General features: G+C 51.5%; 2 protein-coding genes across 2 annotated transcripts in view; one reads left to right on the forward strand and one right to left on the reverse strand.

Moving 5' to 3' along the window:
* The first annotated feature begins 4,919 nt into the window (after positions 1-4,919).
* LOC142257160 (uncharacterized) overlaps positions 4,920-20,514 on the forward strand; it is a 101,237-nt gene continuing 85,642 nt past the window's right edge. Inside the window, exon 1 of the mRNA XM_075329280.1 lies at positions 4,920-5,125. Within this exon, the coding sequence (XP_075185395.1) occupies positions 5,109-5,125 (17 nt within the window). The 5' untranslated portion in view covers positions 4,920-5,108. The remainder of the gene's footprint in view (positions 5,126-20,514) is intronic.
* LOC142257161 (opioid-binding protein/cell adhesion molecule-like) overlaps positions 6,974-20,514 on the reverse strand; it is a 258,031-nt gene continuing 244,490 nt past the window's right edge. The window contains exons 6-7 of the mRNA XM_075329281.1: positions 9,304-9,455; positions 6,974-8,667 (exon numbers count right to left, since the gene is read on the reverse strand). Of these exons, the coding sequence (XP_075185396.1) occupies positions 8,570-8,667; positions 9,304-9,455 (250 nt within the window). The 3' untranslated portion in view covers positions 6,974-8,569. The remainder of the gene's footprint in view (positions 8,668-9,303; positions 9,456-20,514) is intronic.

Below are 20,514 nucleotides of genomic sequence, written 5' to 3' on the forward strand. Positions count from 1 at the left end.
GACACTCTTCCCGGGAGGATCTCTAGGTCTCCGTATCTCACATATGTGATGCATGTAGTGTCCAGAACATCCCTGTGACCTGACGCTCTTCCCGGGAGGATCTCTAGGTCTCTGTATCTCACATATGTGATGCTTGTAGTGTCCAGGACATCCCTGTGACCTGACGCTCTTCCCGGGAGGATCACTAGGTCTCTGTATCTCACATATGTGATGCTTGTAGTGTCCAGGACATCTCTGTGACCTGACAGTCTTCCCGGGAGGATCTGTAGGTCTCTGTATCTCACATATGTGATGCATGTAGTGTCCAGGACATCTCTATGACCTGACAGTCTTCCCGGGAGGATCTCTAGGCCTGTGTATCTCACATATGTGATGCTTGTAGTGTCTAGGACATCTCTGTGACCTGACAGTCTTCCCAGGAGGATCGCTAGGTCTCTGTATCTCACATATGTGATGCATGTAGTGTCCAGGACATCCCTGTGACCTGACGCTCTTCCCAGGAGGATCACTAGGTCTCTGTATCTCACATATGTGATGCATGTAGTGTCCAGGACATCTGTGACCTGACACTCTTCCCGGGAGGATCTCTAGGCCTTTGTATCTCACATATGTGATGCATGTAGTGTCCAGGACATCTTTGTGACCTGACACTCTTCCCGGGAGGATCTCTAGGCCTGTGTATCTCACATATGTGATGCTTGTAGTGTCCAGGACATCCCTGTGACCTGACAGTCTTCCCGGGAGGATCTCTAGGCCTGTGTATCTCACATATGTGATGCTTGTAGTGTCCAGGACATCCCTGTGACCTGACAGTCTTCCCGGGAGGATCTCTAGGTCTCTGTATCTCACATATGTGATGCTTGTAGTGTCCAGGACATCCCTGTGACCTGACAGTCTTCCCGGGAGGATCTCTAGGCCTGTGTATCTCACATATGTGATGCTTGTAGTGTCCAGGACATCCCTGTGACCTGACACTCTTCCCGGGAGGATCTCTAGGCCTGTGTATCTCACATATGTGATGCTTGTAGTGTCTAGGACATCTCTGTGACCTGACACTCTTCCCGGGAGGATCTCTAGGCCTGTGTATCTCACATATGTGATGCATGTAGTGTCCAGGACATCCCTGTGACCTGACACTCTTCCCGGGAGGATCTCTAGGCCTGTGTATCTCACATATGTGATGCTTGTAGTGTCCAGGACATCCCTGTGACCTGACAGTCTTCCCGGGAGGATCTCTAGGCCTGTGTATCTCACATATGTGATGCTTGTAGTGTCTAGGACATCTCTGTGACCTGACAGTCTTCCCAGGAGGATCGCTAGGTCTCTGTATCTCACATATGTGATGCATGTAGTGTCCAGGACATCCCTGTGACCTGACGCTCTTCCCAGGAGGATCACTAGGTCTCTGTATCTCACATAGTCATGGCAAAAATGTTGACACCCTTGAAATTGTTCCAGAAAATGAAGACTTTCTCCCAAAAAAATTATTGAAACTACATGTTCTGTTATACACGTTTATTTTGTTTGTGTGTAAACATGGAGAACAGAAAGAGAGAACGGGAGATAATTGAGTCCTGCACCACTGCACATTACCTGCAGTAACGTCTGCGGTATCGCCTGTGCCCGAGTCCGGGTGGAGAGCCTGGAAAGTCCAACAATCCAGGAGCGGGGTGCTCGTCATAGAACAAAATCCATGGATAAAGGTGAGAATAAAGGATGACCGCACTCTGTCCGCTGTGAAGGATTTTCTTTTATTCAAACACGTGCATAGTAGAAAGCCGGAGGCACACTGTGAGCTGGCTCCTCAGGACTGGACGACGGCCGTTTCGCCCACAAATTGGGCTTCCACGGGTCCAATCGTTCTGTAAAAATTTGAAGGGTGCCAGCACTATTGGCCATGACTGTATGTGATGTATGTTGTGTCTGGGACATGCCGGTGACCTGACGCCCTTCCCGGGAGGATCTCTAGGTCTATAAATGTCAGTAATTGTATCATGAGGTCTAGAAATTGGGTTTGGCCTGAACGAATAGGATCACATGTATATGTTTAATACAGATTTGACACTACAGAGGAATCCAGTCCTGAAGAGTAGAACCCTCAGCATCCTCGTCCTACATTACATGTCTACTAATTGCAGAAAGACCATGAGAGCAATGCTGAGAACCGTCCATGGCAATTGCTGCACAAGCTGTATTCCTGATAGTGAAGGCTCCTGCTGATCCCGGTCCCGGGAGTGTCTGTATAGAGTGTAAGCTCCTTGGAGCAGGGTCTCCTATCCTCCACCTCATCATTTGGTAGCCGTCCTTCTCACTATTGTTTGTTACTGTATTATATTTTCTTTATATTTGTAATAATCTTGTAAAGAGCTGAGTACACTGTTAACATGATATAAATATACTGAGACATATGTACCATGGTCCACCCGCGTGTGCGTGATAATGTGCCGCCCTCAGCTGTGCCGGCTGGAAGTGGTCTCACCCTAACGATGATTCCCACCAGCTCCTCTTAACAGAAGCAAATGTGCCCAGGTGGCGGCTGCTGTGCTCCTTAATGTTCTGGCTGCTATGCCCCCTGCAATATCTGCTGCTGTGCCCCCTGAAGTGCCGGCTGCTGTGCCCCCTGATGTCCACTGCTGTGCCCCCTGCAATATCTGCTGCTGTGCCCCCTGCAATATCCGCTGCTGTGCCCCCTGAAGTGCCGGCTGCTGTGCCCCCTGATGTCCACTGCTATGCCCCCTGCAATATCTGCTGCTGTGCCCCCTGCAATATCCGCTGCTGTGCCCCCTGAAGTGCCGGCTGCTGTGCCCCCTGATGTCCACTGCTATGCCCCCTGCAATATCTGCTGCTGTGCCCCCTGCAATATCCGCTGCTGTGCCCCCTGAAGTGCCGGCTGCTGTGCCCCCTGATGTCCACTGCTATGACCCCTGCAATATCTGCTGCTGTGCCCCCCGAAATGCCGGCTGATGTGTCCACTGCTATGCCCCCTGCAATATCAGCTGCTGTGCCCCCTGAAATGCCGGCTGCTGTGCCCTCTGATGTGTCCGCTGCTGTGCACCCCGAAATGCCGGCTGCTGTGCCCTCTGATGTGTCCGCTGCTGTGCCCCCCGAAATGCCGGCTGCTGTGCCCCCTGATGTGTCCGCTGCTATGACCCCTGCAATATCTGCTGCTGTGCCCCCCGAAATGCCGGCTGATGTGTCCACTGCTATGCCCCCTGCAATATCCGCTGCCGTGCCCCCTGAAATGCCGGCTGCTGTGCCCTCTGATGTGTCCGCTGCTGTGCCCCCCGAAATGCCGGCTGCTGTGCCCCCTGATGTGTCCGCTGCTGTGCCCCCCGAAATGCCGGCTGCTGTGCTCCCTGCTGTGCCCCCCGACGTGCCGGCTGCTGTGTCCACAGTATACACAGTATGTATAAAATTACTTATATATTGTACACTGCTGACTGAGGGGAAATGGTGAAGCCTCCACATGTGAAGAAAAAAGAAATGATATTGCTGATGTCTGAATGAGGCTTGTGTGCATTGTATGGCTCTGCATGTATGGCTCTGCATGTGTGGCTCTGCATGTGTGGCTCTGCATGTGTGGCTCTGCATGTGTGGCTCTGCATGTGTGGCTCTGCATGTGTGGCTCTGCATGTGTGGCTCTGCATGTGTGGCTCTGCATGGTTGGCTCTGCATGGTTGGCTCTGCATGGTTGGCTCTGCATGGTTGGCTCTGCATGTGTGGCTCTGCATGTGTGGCTCTGCATGTGTGGCTCTGCATGTGTGGCTCTGCATGTGTGGCTCTGCATGGTTGGCTCTGCATGGTTGGCTCTGCATGGTTGGCTCTGCATGGTTGGCTCTGCATGTGTGGCTCTGCATGTGTGGCTCTGCATGTGTGGCTCTGCATGTGTGGCTCTGCATGTGTGGCTCTGCATGTGTGGCTCTGCATGTGTGGCTCTGCATGTATGGCTCTGCATGTATGGCTCTGCATGTATGGCTCTGCATGTATGGCTCTGTATGGTTGGCTCTGTATGGTTGGCTCTGCATGTGTGGCTCTGCATGTGTGGCTCTGCATGTATGGCTCTGCATGTATGGCTCTGCATGTATGGCTCTGCATGTATGGCTCTGCATGTATGGCTCTGTATGGTTGGCTCTGTATGGTTGGCTCTGTATGGTTGGCTCTGCATGTGTGGCTCTGCATGTGTGGCTCTGCATGTGTGGCTCTGCATGTATGGCACTGTTCACATGCAGCATTTTTGCACTTTTTTCAGTACCATTAAATCTCCTGCACTTTTTATTCTTCATGAAGTGCAGCTGCTGTGAGTTCTTCGTCCTGTCAATGCCTTGTGTTTTTGCAGCTTTTTTTCACCCATAGAAAGTAATGAGAAAGTGCAAAAATGTTGCAGAAGTTTTTTGTGAATACAATTAGCTTTATGTATACTGTGGACAAAATACACATGTAATCCACAAACAAAAAGTGCAAAGAAAAAACATTGCAAAAACCTCCATAACATCACACGGAAAACCCCCAGCAGGTGCCACAACACTCAGGGTACACAGGGGCCACAATACAATGGAGGGCCCTGGGGCTAGAGAGCGGGGTCATCACCTGGGGCTGTCGCATGCACACCCCAATGTCCCTATATGGGTTCCTTCACCCCATCGCCGACCACGTTCCTAAGCCCTCGCTTGCCCTAGACTCACCCTGGCTAGTGAGCAGGCCGACGAGAGCACTAGTCTCGCATCTACAACACAGGAACACAAGGGTAGAAAACCAGACAGGGAAATACATGAAAGGGAAAACCCTCCAAGAAGCTACAATGCAGCCAACACCACAGCGGCACACACAAATCTCCTCCAGAGCTCGCTCCTTCCGAAGAGGACCACATAGAAATAAGGATTCAGTGTCTATCACCGGCATCAGCTGATCAGGCACATGACTTTAAATAGTGAAGGGGAGTGATCCCAAAGAGCTGCAGCCAGGCAGGAAAGGGTGCGTAACCCTTACAGCACTAATAGCAAGAATATGTCATTCAAGTATCAGCAGTGGATCTGCAAGCAACAAGGCGCTGTGACCTTCTGAATCTCCTGAGATCTTCCCTGGGCGGGACAGACTCGTGAAAATATTGAATGCAACCTTTTTACAGGTAGGAGCAAGTTTTGGATGCAGAAAAAGCAGCATAAACACTGTGTGTGAACATAGCCTATGTATGATGATTGCTTTATAGATTTGTGGTGCACAGATGATGTCTAGTTTATTGCTGTTGCTTGGTATATTGCTGAAGTGCGGTGCTTGGATGATGCTCAGTCTCGATGATCCACATGACTGCAAAATACTCGGTGAAGAAAGAGCATAATAAGTTGTCACATTGGTGTGCATTTTAGACTCCTCCATCATCTTCAAACTCTTCTACCTCCCCCCTCCATACTCAAAAACTCTTACGTGCATATCCTTCAGACCCTTTTGTCCAGACTACTGTCTCCTCCTCCTCTACACTTCGTCCCCTACACCGCCCCGTCTCGGTCCCCTACACCGCCCCGTCTCGGTCCCCCACACCGCCCCGTCTCGGTCCCCCACACCGCCCCGTCTCGGTCCCCCACACCGCCCCGTCTCGGTCCCCCACACCGCCCCGTCTCGGTCCCCCACACCGCCCCGTCTCGGTCCCCCACACCGCCCCATCTCCAACCCCATATACACAGAGACTGCTATATACACATCATACAGGAGACTGTTGTATACATCACACAAGATACAGTATATATGGAGGCGAGGCAGCTGTATACACATTACACAGTATACACAGACTGTTGCATACATCACACAGTATACACAGAGACTGCTGCAAACACATCACACAGGATACATAGACTGCTGCATACACAGATTGCTGTATACTTCACACAGGATACACAGACTACTGTATACTCATCAGACAAGATATATATGGAAATTGCTGTATACACATCATGCAGGACAATACAGAGACTGCTGTATACAGATCACCCAGAGACTGCTGTATACACATCACACAGGACACACAGACTGCTGTATACACATCACCCAGGACACAGAGAGACTGCTGTATACACATCACCCAGGACACAGAGACTGCTGTATACACATCACCCAGGACACAGAGAGACTGCTGTATACACATCACCCAGGACACAGAGACTGCTGTATACACATCACCCAGGACACAGAGAGACTGCTGTATACACATCACCCAGGACACAGAGAGACTGCTGTATACACATCACCCAGGACACAGAGACTGCTGTATACACATCACCCAGGACACAGAGAGACTGCTGTATACACATCACCCAGGACACAGAGAGACTGTTGTATACACATCACCCAGGACACAGAGACTGCTGTATACACATCACCCAGGACACAGAGAGACTGCTGTATACACATCACCCAGGATCACCCAGAGACTGCTGTATACACATCACACAGGACACAGACTGCTGTATACACATCACCCCGGACACAGAGAGACTGCTGTATACACATCACCCAGGACACAGAGACTGCTGTATACACATCACCCAGGACACAGAGAGACTGCTGTATACACATCACCCAGGACACAGAGACTGCTGTATACACATCACCCAGGACACAGAGAGACTGCTGTATACACATCACCCAGGACACAGACTGCTGTATACACATCACCCAGGACACACAGACTGCTGTATAAAATAACCTAGGATTCTCTGTGCTTACTATCACTGGCGAGTCTACCTGCTGTGGTCTAACCTGTGGACAAATAAGCAAGAATATTGTACTTCTCCTTTAAATCCAGCGCATTTCACAAGCAGTTATGGGCATGATACAATGTCCCCACACTGCTGTTTATATGAACGATTAGTGTGTGATAATCAGTGACCCCTGAGATGGCAGGTATGATCAGCCATTACTGCCTGTAGTCATGTAGAGGGCAGCAGACGTTATTCTTGGGCAGAACATTGAGGGCGATTGATGGATAGAAATATCAGACTTTATTGACACATCACAGGATTACAACCATCGCACTTTCCTCACTTAGAAAAGTTTACAAACGCAGTGTAACATGCAGCCATCCGCCCGTGTCCACAGCCACCAGCATGGATCCGACAAGCCAGCCTCCTAAAGATATAAAGATCCCGAACTCAACGTCTACCTCACAAAACCGCAATGTGCTTCTCCATAGAGGTGAACTACTGGTGAAGTCACCAATGAGGTCCCGAAGAGCATTTCCCAAACCCTACCCCTAACCTGTGCTACGCCACGGTGCGTCCGTGGCTGGATGCTAGTCCACTTACTGTAATTCCACAGTAGGAATGAGGAGCAGACGGGGGGTACGTGTTGTACTTCAAGGAGTGGGGCCCTGACTATAACGTCCATTGCTCTGCAGCCCCCTTATAATGCCTGAATGTAATCAGGTGCTTTATTAAGCTGGGTGTGCTTGATCCAGTAACCATCAGTAGTGAGGGACATGCCGGTGTGATGGCGGTCGGGTGGTTGCGTCTTTACCAGCCTCCACATTCAGGCTGTAATCTTTATTGCACTGCACAATTAAAGGGATAAACTCTACTGCAGAGACTACTGGACTGTATGAGGGTGAGGATGGAGAAGACTTACAGCGTCGTGGAGGTGGGCACCCCTGGAATACGTGAGTGCACCGGCCGATTATGTGCTGTTGGGTCAATCATCTTCTTACAGATCTGTGATTGTCAAATCCACACTTTACCCGCTTTCCATAAATCCTCCAGCCAGGGCCTGAATATTGTCCAGTAACGCTGTGCTCGCTGCGCCCTTCTTTCTAGATTCACCCTAAAGACTTGGCTGCAGGTGAATATGCTCATTCCAAGGATGTAGTGAAGGTAACAGTCCTTTAATCTTTCTTCCACTTTCTCTTAGTCGTACATTCCTGAGGAGCATCACACAGGATTTACAAACATACCAACACAAGAAACCATCTCCAGCTCCCCCAATCTTCTGGGACTGGCGACTCATGGAGATTGGTCCATAGACTAGCCATCAACCTTCTGGGACTGGCGACTCATGGAGATTGGTCCATAGACTTGGCATCAACCTTCTAGGACTGGCGACTCATGGACATTGGTCCATAGACTTGGCATCAACCTTCTGGGACTGGCGACTCATGGAGATTGGTCCATAGACTAGCCATCAACCTTCTGGGACTGGCGACTCATGGAGATTGGTCCATAGACTAGCCATCAACCTTCTGGGATTGGCGACTCATGGAGATTGGTTCATAGACTAGCCATCAACCTTCTGGGACTGGCGACTCATGGAGATTGGTTCATAGACTAGCCATCAACCTTCTGGGACTGGCGACTCATGGAGATTGGTTCATAGACTAGCCATCAACCTTCTGGGATTGGCGACTCATGGAGATTGGTCCATAGACTAATCATCAATCTCCTACAATGCTGCGTGGGAGGATGAGGAAGGGTTAAAGCAGTACCCACAATGTTTAGGAATCTCTCCAATGGGGTGGGTGAAAATGACTATTGTGTCTGCAGCTTCCAGATGTCTTTCCACAGCCCCCACCTCCACGCTGCCTGCACCATCAAAATGCAGTGAGGGAATAGAGGACACCGCACCAGAGGCAGGTGGCGGCCAGAGTGCCGGAGGGCGAGTTGCTCCTGTTCTGTAAGGCTCCAGGACCTAATGGAAAAAAAACCAAACAAAACAGTTTTAGTGAATTTGGGAATAGCTCCTGTGATTTTTTTTTATTTTCTTTCGGGGGGTCAGAACCGTAAAATGAATTATCAAATCCCCAAACAGAATACATTGTGAGACTGACAGTTAAAGTATGTAGTTACAGGAGGTGACACAGCTGTATTTCTGGCCATGAAGACGATACGTTCTCACAACTGGGACACAGAATCTCCACCATATTGTGTTTCTGGACGTGTACGAAGAGGAAGCTAATTACCATCTCCTGTCACACATGCAAGTAAATTCCATCAGCAAAGCATAGGCAGAGTGTGCCTTATTGAGATTCACTAATATCTCGGTATACACAGGCATAATGCTGCACCACAAACCGTGGGGGACACGGGGCGGACGGTGGACGGGAGCACCAGACACGGGGCGGACGGTGGACGGGAGCACCGGACACGGGGCGGACTGTAGGCTAGAGGATCATGCATAATCCAGAATTCTGGACAAGGATAGACAGGGATCTGACTCTAGTCCTCCTATATTTATCCCTCTTGTCTATACTCTTAGCCAATAGTGGATGGAAGAACTAGAAGTAGGGTGGCCTGTAGGGGTCCCCTCCAATGCAATGTGACTCACCATACAAGATGACGCTGGCATTGCTGTTACCCAGTTTATTTGATGCCATACATGTGTAGTTGCCGTAGTCCTTCTCAGATACATTGAAGAAGCTCAGTATGGACATGTGGTCTTTGTTCTCGATCCTCACCCGATCTAGACCACTAGATAACCTGTGATGAACACAGACATGTTACGTCTAGAAATCATACTGAAGCAGCAGCAAAGAAAATTATTCCCAGACTATCCTAAAAGGAAAGAGGATCTGGGTACATTCTAAAGCGCACCACAATTTGTGTCAACATAAGGCATGGAGGACAGCTCTACAGGATCAGGCAGAGTTCAGCTATGGATCCCGTATTATGGCCATGCGTTTCCAGAATCATATGGAGCAGAGCTCGACTATGGCTCCCGTATCATCTCTGAGCCGCCTTTTGACGGAGACTGAGCAATGGAGCAGAGCTTGACAATGGCTCCTGTATCATGGCTGGGCGGCTCCTTGATCAGAGCTTGACTGTCTCCCGTACCGCGGCCAGGTGTCTCTTTGATCAGACGGAACAGAGCTTGACTATGGCTCACGTATCATGGCTGGGCCTCTCCTTAAGGTACCGTCACACATAACGAGATCGCTAGCGAGATCGCAGCTGAGTCACTGTTTCTGTGACGCAGTAGCGATCCCGTTAGCGATCTTATGTGTGACACCTACCAGCGATCAGGCCCCTGCTGTGAGATCTCTAGTCCTTGCAGAACGGTCCAGGCCATTTTCTTCAAAGGCGATGTCCTGCTGGCCAGGACACATCGCTGTGTGTGACACTGTGTGACAGGGTAACAGTGACTGCTGAGATCATTATACAGGTGGCCACTGCTGGGCAGGACACATCGCTGTGTGTGACACTATGTGACGGGGTGACAGTGACTGCTGAGATCGTTATACAGGTCGCTACTGCGACCTGTATCATTCCTGCATCGCTGGTAAGGTCTGACTGTGACATCTCACCTCCCAGCGACTTACCTGCGATCTCTATCAGGTCGCATCGTTTTCGGGATCGCTGGTAAGTCGTTGTGTGTGACTGGGCCTTTAATCTGACAGAGCAGAGCTTGACTATGGCTCCTGTATCATCTCAGGGCTTCTCCTTGATCAGATGGAGCAGAGTTAAACTATTGCCTCCCGTATCATCTATGGGCCTCTCCTTGATCAAAGCCTGACTATGGCTCCTGTATCAGGGCCAGGCGTCTCCTTGGAGCACAGCTTGACTATGTCTACCGTATCATCTCAGGGCCTCAACCTTGATCAGACGGAGCAGAGCTTGGCTATGGCTCCCGTATCGTGGCTGGGCAGCTCCTTGATCAGACAGAGCAGAGTTTAACTATGGCTTGCAGATCATGGCCAGGTCTCTCATTGATCAGATGGAGCAGAGTTTGCCTATGGCTCCTGTATCATCTCTGAGCTTCTCCTTGATCAGACAGAGCAGGGTTTGTCTATGGCTCCTGTATCATCTCTGGGCTTCTCCTTGATCAGGCAGAGCAGGGTTTGTCTATGGCTCCTGTATCATGGCCAGGCCTCTCCTTGATCAGACAGAGCAGGGTTTGTCTATGGCTCCTGCATCATGGCCAGGCCTCTCCTTGATCAGACAGACCAGAGTTTGTCTATGGCTCCTGTATCATGGCCAGGCCTCTCCTTGATCAGACAGAGCAGGGTTTGTCTATGGCTCCTGTATCATGGCTGGGCCTCTCCTTGATCAGACAGAGCAGGGTTTGTCTATGGCTCCTGTATCATGGCCAGGCCTCTCCTTGGTCAGACAGAGCAGGGTTTGTTTATGGCTCCTGTATCATGGCCAGGCCTCTCCTTGATCAGATGGAGCAGAGCTTGGCTATGGCTCCTATATCATGGCCAGGCCTCTTCTTAGACAAACTCTGGTCTGTCTGACCAAGAAGAGGCCTGGCCATGATATAGGAGCCATAGCCAAGCTCTGCTCCATCTGATCAAGGAGAGGCCTGGCCATGATACAGGAGCCATAAACAAACCCTGCTCTGTCTGACCAAGGAGAGGCCTGGCCATGATACAGGAGCCATAGACAAACCCTGCTCTGTCTGATCAAGGAGAGGCCCAGCCATGATACAGGAGCCATAGACAAACCCTGCTCTGTCTGATCAAGGAGAGGCCCAGCCATGATACAGGAGCCATAGACAAACCCTGCTCTGTCTGATCAAGGAGAGGCCTGGCCATGATACAGGAGCCATAGACAAACCCTGCTCTGTCTGATCAAGGAGAGGCCTGGCCATGATACAGGAGCCATAGACAAACTCTGGTCTGTCTGACCATGGCTCCTGTATCATGGATGGGCTTCTCCTTGATCAGACAGACCAGAGTTTGTCTATGGCTCCTGTATCATGGCCAGGCCTCTCCTTGGTCAGACAGACCAGAGTTTGTCTATGGCTCCTGTATCATGGCCAGGCCTCTCCTTGGTCAGACAGAGCAGGGTTTGTCTATGGCTCCTGTATCATGGCCAGGCCTCTCCTTGATCAGACAGAGCAGGGTTTGTCTATGGCTCCTGTATCATGGCCAGGCTTCTCCTTGATCAGACAGAGCAGGGTTTGTCTATGGCTCCTGTATCATGGCCAGGCCTCTCCTTGATCAGACAGAGCAGATCTTGTCTATGGCTCCTGTATCATGGCCAGGCCTCTCCTTGATCAGACAGAGCAGGGTTTGTCTATGGCTCCTGTATCATGGCTGGGCCTCTCCTTGATCAGACAGAGCAGGGTTTGTCTATGGCTCCTGTATCATGGCTGGGCTTCTCCTTGATCAGACAGACCAGAGTTTGTCTATGGCTCCTGTATCATGGCCAGGCCTCTCCTTGATCAGACAGAGCAGGGTTTGTCTATGGCTCCTGTATCATGGCCAGGCCTCTCCTTGATCAGACAGAGCAGGGTTTGTCTATGGCTCCTGTATCATGGCTGGGCCTCTCCTTGATCAGACAGACCAGAGTTTGTCTATGGCTCCTGTATCACGGCCAGGCCTCTCCTTGATCAGACAGACCAGAGCTTGTCTACGGCTCCTGTATCATGGCCAGGCCTCTCCTTGGTCAGACAGAGCAGGGTTTGTCTAGTCTATGGCTCCTGTATCATGGCCAGGCCTCTCCTTGATCAGACAGACCAGAGTTTGTCTACGGCTCCTGTATCATGGCCAGGCCTCTCCTTGGTCAGACAGAGCAGGGTTTGTCTATGGCTCCTGTATCATGGCCAGGCCTCTCCTTGATCAGACAGAGCAGGGTTTGTCTATGGCTCCTGTATCATGGCCAGGCCTCTCCTTGGTCAGACAGAGCAGGGTTTGTCTATGGCTCCTGTATCATGGCCAGGCCTCTCCTTGATCAGACAGAGCAGAGTTTGTCTATGGCTCCTGTATCACGGCCAGGCCTCTCCTTGATCAGACAGACCAGAGCTTGTCTACGGCTCCTGTATCATGGCCAGGCCTCTCCTTGGTCAGACAGAGCAGGGTTTGTCTAGTCTATGGCTCCTGTATCATGGCCAGGCCTCTCCTTGATCAGACAGACCAGAGTTTGTCTACGGCTCCTGTATCATGGCCAGGCCTCTCCTTGGTCAGACAGAGCAGGGTTTGTCTATGGCTCCTGTATCATGGCCAGGCCTCTCCTTGGTCAGACAGAGCAGGGTTTGTCTATGGCTCCTGTTTCATGGCTGGGCCTCTCCTTGATCAGACAGAGCAGAGTTTGTCTATGGCTACTGTATCATGGCCAGGCCTCTCCTTGGTCAGACAGAGCAGGGTTTGTCTATGGCTCCTGTATCATGGCCAGGCCTCTCCTTGATCAGACAGAGCAGGGTTTGTCTATGGCTCCTGTATCATGGCCAGGCCTCTCCTTGGTCAGACAGAGCAGGGTTTGTCTATGGCTCCTGTATCATGGCTGGGCCTCTCCTTGATCAGACAGACCAGAGCTTGTCTACGGCTCCTGTATCATGGCCAGGCCTCTCCTTGGTCAGAGAGAGCAGGGTTTGTCTAGTCTATGGCTCCTGTATCATGGCCAGGCCTCTCCTTGATCAGACAGACCAGAGTTTGTCTACGGCTCCTGTATCATGGCCAGGCCTCTCCTTGGTCAGACAGAGCAGGGTTTGTCTATGGCTCCTGTATCATGGCCAGGCCTCTCCTTGGTCAGACAGAGCAGGGTTTGTCTATGGCTCCTGTATCATGGCCAGGCCTCTCCTTGATCAGACAGACCAGAGTTTGTCTATGGCTCCTGTATCATGGCCAGGCCTCTCCTTGGTCAGACAGAGCAGGGTTTGTCTATGGCTCCTGTATCATGGCCAGGCCTCTCCTTGGTCAGACAGAGCAGGGTTTGTCTATGGCTCCTGTATCATGGCTGGGCCTCTCCTTGATCAGACAGACCAGAGATTGTCTATGGCTCCTGTATCATGGCTGGGCCTCTCCTTGATCAGACAGACCAGAGCTTGTCTATGGCTCCTGTATCATGGCCAGGCCTCTCCTTGGTCAGACAGACCAGAGCTTGTCTATGGCTCCTGTATCATGGCCAGGCCTCTCCTTGGTCAGACAGACCAGAGTTTGTCTATGGCTCCTGTATCATGGCCAGGCCTCTCCTTGGTCAGACAGAGCAGGGTTTGTCTATGGCTCCTGTATCATGGCCAGGCCTCTCCTTGGTCAGACAGAGCAGGGTTTGTCTATGGCTCCTGTATCATGGCTGGGCCTCTCCTTGATCAGACAGACCAGAGATTGTCTATGGCTCCTGTATCATGGCTGGGCCTCTCCTTGATCAGACAGAGCAGGGTTTGTCTATGGCTCCTGTATCATGGCTGGGCCTCTCCTTGATCAGACAGACCAGAGCTTGTCTATGGCTCCTGTATCATGGCCAGGCCTCTCCTTGGTCAGACAGACCAGAGCTTGTCTATGGCTCCTGTATCATGGCCAGGCCTCTCCTTGGTCAGACAGACCAGAGTTTGTCTATGGCTCCTGTATCATGGCCAGGCCTCTCCTTGGTCAGACAGAGCAGGGTTTGTCTATGGCTCCTGTATCATGGCCAGGCCTCTCCTTGGTCAGACAGAGCAGGGTTTGTCTATGGCTCCTGTATCATGGCTGGGCTTCTCCTTGATCAGACAGACCAGAGTTTATCTATGGCTCCTGTATCATGGCCAGGCCTGTCCTTGATCAGACAGAGCAGGGTTTGTCTATGGCTCCTGTATCATGGCCAGGCCTCTCCTTGATCAGACAGAGCAGGGTTTGTCTATGGCTCCTGTATCATGGCCAGGCCTCTCCTTGATCAGACAGAGCAGGGTTTGTCTATGGCTCCTGTATCATGGCTGGGCTTCTCCTTGATCAGACAGAGCAGATCTTGTCTATGGCTCCTGTATCATGGCCAGGCCTCTCCTTGATCAGACAGAGCAGGGTTTGTCTATGGCTCCTGTATCATGGCCAGGCCTCTCCTTGATCAGACAGAGCAGGGTTTGTCTAGTCTATGGCTCCTGTATCATGGCCAGGCCTCTCCTTGGTCAGACAGAGCAGGGTTTGTCTATGGCTCCTGTATCATGGCCAGGCCTCTCCTTGATCAGACAGACCAGAGTTTGTCTATGGCTCCTGTATCATGGCCAGGCCTCTCCTTGATCAGACAGAGCAGGGTTTGTCTATGGCTCCTGTATCATGGCCAGGCCTCTCCTTGGTCAGACAGAGCAGGGTTTGTCTATGGCTCCTGTTTCATGGCTGGGCCTGTCCTTGATCAGACAGAGCAGGGTTTGTCTATGGCTCCTGTATCATGGCCAGGCCTCTCCTTGGTCAGACAGAGCAGGGTTTGTCTATGGCTCCTGTTTCATGGCTGGGCCTGTCCTTGATCAGACAGAGCAGGGTTTGTCTACGGCTCCTGTATCATGGCCAGGCCTCTCCTTGGTCAGACAGAGCAGGGTTTGTCTATGGCTCCTGTATCATGGCCAGGCCTCTCCTTGATCAGACAGAGCAGGGTTTGTCTATGGCTCCTGTATCATGGCCAGGCCTCTCCTTGGTCAGACAGAGCAGGGTTTGTCTATGGCTCCTGTTTCATGGCTGGGCCTGTCCTTGGTCAGACAGAGCAGGGTTTGTCTATGGCTCCTGTATCATGGCCAGGCCTCTCCTTGATCAGACAGACCAGAGTTTGTCTATGGCTCCTGTATCATGGCCAGGCCTCTCCTTGGTCAGACAGAGCAGGGTTTGTCTATGGCTCCTGTATCATGGCCAGGCCTCTCCTTGGTCAGACAGAGCAGGGTTTGTCTATGGCTCCTGTATCATGGCTGGGCCTCTCCTTGATCAGACAGACCAGAGATTGTCTATGGCTCCTGTATCATGGCTGGGCCTCTCCTTGATCAGACAGACCAGAGCTTGTCTATGGCTCCTGTATCATGGCCAGGCCTCTCCTTGGTCAGACAGACCAGAGCTTGTCTATGGCTCCTGTATCATGGCCAGGCCTCTCCTTGGTCAGACAGACCAGAGTTTGTCTATGGCTCCTGTATCATGGCCAGGCCTCTCCTTGGTCAGACAGAGCAGGGTTTGTCTATGGCTCCTGTATCATGGCCAGGCCTCTCCTTGGTCAGACAGAGCAGGGTTTGTCTATGGCTCCTGTATCATGGCTGGGCCTCTCCTTGATCAGACAGACCAGAGATTGTCTATGGCTCCTGTATCATGGCTGGGCCTCTCCTTGATCAGACAGAGCAGGGTTTGTCTATGGCTCCTGTATCATGGCTGGGCCTCTCCTTGATCAGACAGACCAGAGCTTGTCTATGGCTCCTGTATCATGGCCAGGCCTCTCCTTGGTCAGACAGACCAGAGCTTGTCTATGGCTCCTGTATCATGGCCAGGCCTCTCCTTGGTCAGACAGACCAGAGTTTGTCTATGGCTCCTGTATCATGGCCAGGCCTCTCCTTGGTCAGACAGAGCAGGGTTTGTCTATGGCTCCTGTATCATGGCCAGGCCTCTCCTTGGTCAGACAGAGCAGGGTTTGTCTATGGCTCCTGTATCATGGCTGGGCTTCTCCTTGATCAGACAGACCAGAGTTTATCTATGGCTCCTGTATCATGGCCAGGCCTGTCCTTGATCAGACAGAGCAGGGTTTGTCTATGGCTCCTGTATCATGGCCAGGCCTCTCCTTGATCAGACAGAGCAGGGTTTGTCTATGGCTCCTGTATCATGGCCAGGCCTCTCCTTGATCAGACAGAGCAGGGTTTGTCTATGGCTCCTGTATCATGGCTGGGCTTCTCCTTGATCAGACAGAGCAGATCTTGTCTATGGCTCCTGTATCATGGCCAGGCCTCTCCTTGATCAGACAGAGCAGGGTTTGTCTATGGCTCCTGTATCATGGCCAGGCCTCTCCTTGATCAGACAGAGCAGGGTTTGTCTAGTCTATGGCTCCTGTATCATGGCCAGGCCTCTCCTTGGTCAGACAGAGCAGGGTTTGTCTATGGCTCCTGTATCATGGCCAGGCCTCTCCTTGATCAGACAGACCAGAGTTTGTCTATGGCTCCTGTATCATGGCCAGGCCTCTCCTTGATCAGACAGAGCAGGGTTTGTCTATGGCTCCTGTATCATGGCCAGGCCTCTCCTTGGTCAGACAGAGCAGGGTTTGTCTATGGCTCCTGTTTCATGGCTGGGCCTGTCCTTGATCAGACAGAGCAGGGTTTGTCTATGGCTCCTGTATCATGGCCAGGCCTCTCCTTGGTCAGACAGAGCAGGGTTTGTCTATGGCTCCTGTTTCATGGCTGGGCCTGTCCTTGATCAGACAGAGCAGGGTTTGTCTACGGCTCCTGTATCATGGCCAGGCCTCTCCTTGGTCAGACAGAGCAGGGTTTGTCTATGGCTCCTGTATCATGGCCAGGCCTCTCCTTGATCAGACAGAGCAGGGTTTGTCTATGGCTCCTGTATCATGGCCAGGCCTCTCCTTGGTCAGACAGAGCAGGGTTTGTCTATGGCTCCTGTTTCATGGCTGGGCCTGTCCTTGGTCAGACAGAGCAGGGTTTGTCTATGGCTCCTGTATCATGGCCAGGCCTCTCCTTGGTCAGACAGAGCAGGGTTTGTCTATGGCTCCTGTATCATGGCCAGGCCTCTCCTTGGTCAGACAGAGCAGGGTTTGTCTATGGCTCCTGTATCATGGCCAGGCCTCTACTTGGTCAGACAGAGCAGGGTTTGTCTATGGCACCTGTATCATGGCCAGGCCTCTCCTTGATCAGACAGACCAGAGCTTGTCTATGGCTCCTGTATCATGGCCAGGCCTCTCCTTGATCAGACAGACCAGAGCTTGTCTATGGCTCCTGTATCATGGCCAGGCCTCTCCTTGGTCAGACAGACCAGAGTTTGTCTATGGCTCCTGTATCATGGCCAGGCCTCTCCTTGGTCAGACAGAGCAGGGTTTGTCTATGGCTCCTGTATCATGGCCAGGCCTCTCCTTGGTCAGACAGACCAGAGTTTGTCTATGGCTCCTGTATCATGGCCAGGCCTCTCCTTGGTCAGACAGAGCAGGGTTTGTCTATGGCTCCTGTATCATGGCCAGGCCTCTACTTGGTCAGACAGAGCAGGGTTTGTCTATGGCACCTGTATCATGGCCAGGCCTCTCCTTGATCAGACAGACCAGAGCTTGTCTATGGCTCCTGTATCATGGCCAGGCCTCTCCTTGATCAGACAGACCAGAGCTTGTCTATGGCTCCTGTATCATGGCCAGGCCTCTCCTTGGTCTGACAGACCAGAGTTTGTCTATGGCTCCTGTATCATGGCCAGGCCTCTCCTTGGTCAGACAGAGCAGGATTTGTCTATGGCTCCTGTATCATGGCCAGGCCTCTCCTTGGTCAGACAGACCAGAGTTTGTCTATGGCTCCTGTATTATGGCCAGGCCTCTCCTTGGTCAGATGGAGCAGATCTTGACAATTACTATCTGCACAACTTCTTACAACCTATAACTAAATATTCAGATGAGGCTCTTTGGTAACCACTAATCTTGCAGATGGCAGTCTGCTTATGCTGGGTTTACACACTGAGACTTTCTAGCGATCCAACCTGCGATCTCAACCTAGCCGGGATCGCTACAAAGTCTCTGGTGAGCTGTCAAACAGGCAGACCTGGCCAACGGCCTAACAGCGATCCGGACCTGCAGAGCGACTAGCTGGTCGTTGGGGACAGCAGGTGAACTTCACCCGACTTCATTTAATGCCGCGCGGCTCTGTGTGCCGTGTAAATAAATAAATAATTAAAAAATCCGGCGTGCGGTCCCCCCCTATTTTAATACCAGCCAGATAAAGCCATACGGCTGCAGGCTGGTATTCTCAGGATGGGGAGCCCCCCAGCCTAACAATATCAGCCAGCAGACGCCCAGAATTGCCGCATTCATTAGATGCGACAGATCTGGGACTGTACCCGGCTCTTCCCAATTTGCCCTGGTGCATTGGCAAATCGGGGTAATAAGGAGTTATTGGCAGCCCATAGCTGCCAATAAGTCCTAGATTAATCATGTCAGGCGTCTCCCCGAGATACCCCCGAGAAATTACAGTTAAAAAACACACACACCCGAAAAATCCTTTATTAGAAATTAAAAACACAAACACATTCCCTCATTACCAATTTATTACCCACAACAAAGCCCTCCTTGTCCGGCGTAATCCACGGTCCTCCAGCGTCGCATCCAGCTCTGCTGCATGCAGGTGACAGGAGCAGCAGAAGACAGAGCCGCTCCTGTCACCTCCACGCAGCTAATGAAGAGAGCCGTGTGATCGGCTGAGCTGTCACTGAGGTTACCTGGATCCAGCGGTGGATGCAGCGGTAACCTCAGTGACAGCTCAGCTGATCGCGCTACTCACCTCATTTGCTGCGTGGAGCTGACCGGAGCGGCGGTGAGTAGCGCGATCAGCTGAGCTGTCACTGAGGTTACCCGCGGCCACCGCTGCATCCACCGCTGGATCCAGGTAACCTCAGTGACAGCTCAGCCGATCACACGGCTCTCTTCATTAGCTGCGTGGAGGTGACAGGAGTGGCTGTGTCTTCTGCTGCTCCTGTCACCTCCATGCAGCAGAGCTGGATGCGACGTTGGAGGACCGTGGATTACGCCGGACAAGGAGGGCTTTGTTGTGGGTAATAAATTGGTAATGAGGGAATGTGTTTGTGTTTTTTATTTCTAATAAAGGATTTTTCGGGTGTGTGTTTTTTAACTGTAATTTACAGATTAATCATGGAAGGTATCTCGGGGAGACGCCTGACATGATTAATCTAGGACTTATTGGCAGCTATGGGCTGCCATTAACTCCTTATTACCCCGATTTGCCAACGCACCAGGGCAAATCGGGAAGAGCCGGGTACAGTCCCAGAACTGTCGCATCTAATGTATGCGGCAATTCTGGGCGGCTGCTGGCTGATATTGTTAGGCTGGGGGGCTCCCCATAACGTGGAGCTCCCCATCCTGAGAATACCAGCCTGCAGCCGTATGGCTTTATCTGGCTGGTATTAAAATTGGGGGGACCTTACGCCGGATTTTTTAATTATTTATTTATTTATTTTACTGCACAGTATAGACACGCCCACCGGCTGCTGTGATTGGGTGCAGTGACACAACTGTCACTCAGCGTATGGGCGTGTCTCACTGCAACCAATCATATTTGCCGGTGGGCGGGGAAAAGCAGGGAATACGAGATTGTTTAATGAGCGGCCGGCTTTTTCAAAAAAGGAAAAGCTGCTGGAGCAGAGTGAACGCCGTGCAGCGCCGGTGATCGGGGATCGGTGAGTATGAGAGAGGGGGGGACACTTCAGTCACTCGGGGGATTAGCGGTCACCGGTGAATCCTTCACCGGTGACCGCTAATCAGGAGGCTACACAGACAGAGCCGCGGAGTCGCTGTAAAGTCCCCTTTACACACTGAAACTTGCTAGCGATGCATGCTGCACAGCGGGAAACAAAGGACCTAGGAATGGTCCTGAACGATTTGTAGCGATCACAACTTCACAGCAGGGGCCAGGTCGCTGATAGGTTTCACACACTGCAATGTCGCTGGGGAGGTCGCTGTAACGTCACAAAACCGGTGATGTTACAGCGATGTCGTTTGCGATGTTGCAGTGTGTAAACCCAGCTTTAGCCCAGTACTGATATCCACAGATCATGTCACATAGATTGACGATGGAATGCAAATGACTGGGAAACAATTAAGAATGGTTTGTGTTCTGCATATTCTAAAATGTGTTCCTAGGAATTAGTTTTGATGAGTCACTGTAAGGATT

This window comes from Anomaloglossus baeobatrachus, chromosome 11 (genome assembly GCF_048569485.1).
Source record: "Anomaloglossus baeobatrachus isolate aAnoBae1 chromosome 11, aAnoBae1.hap1, whole genome shotgun sequence".
Classification (NCBI taxonomy): Eukaryota; Metazoa; Chordata; class Amphibia; order Anura; family Aromobatidae; genus Anomaloglossus; species Anomaloglossus baeobatrachus.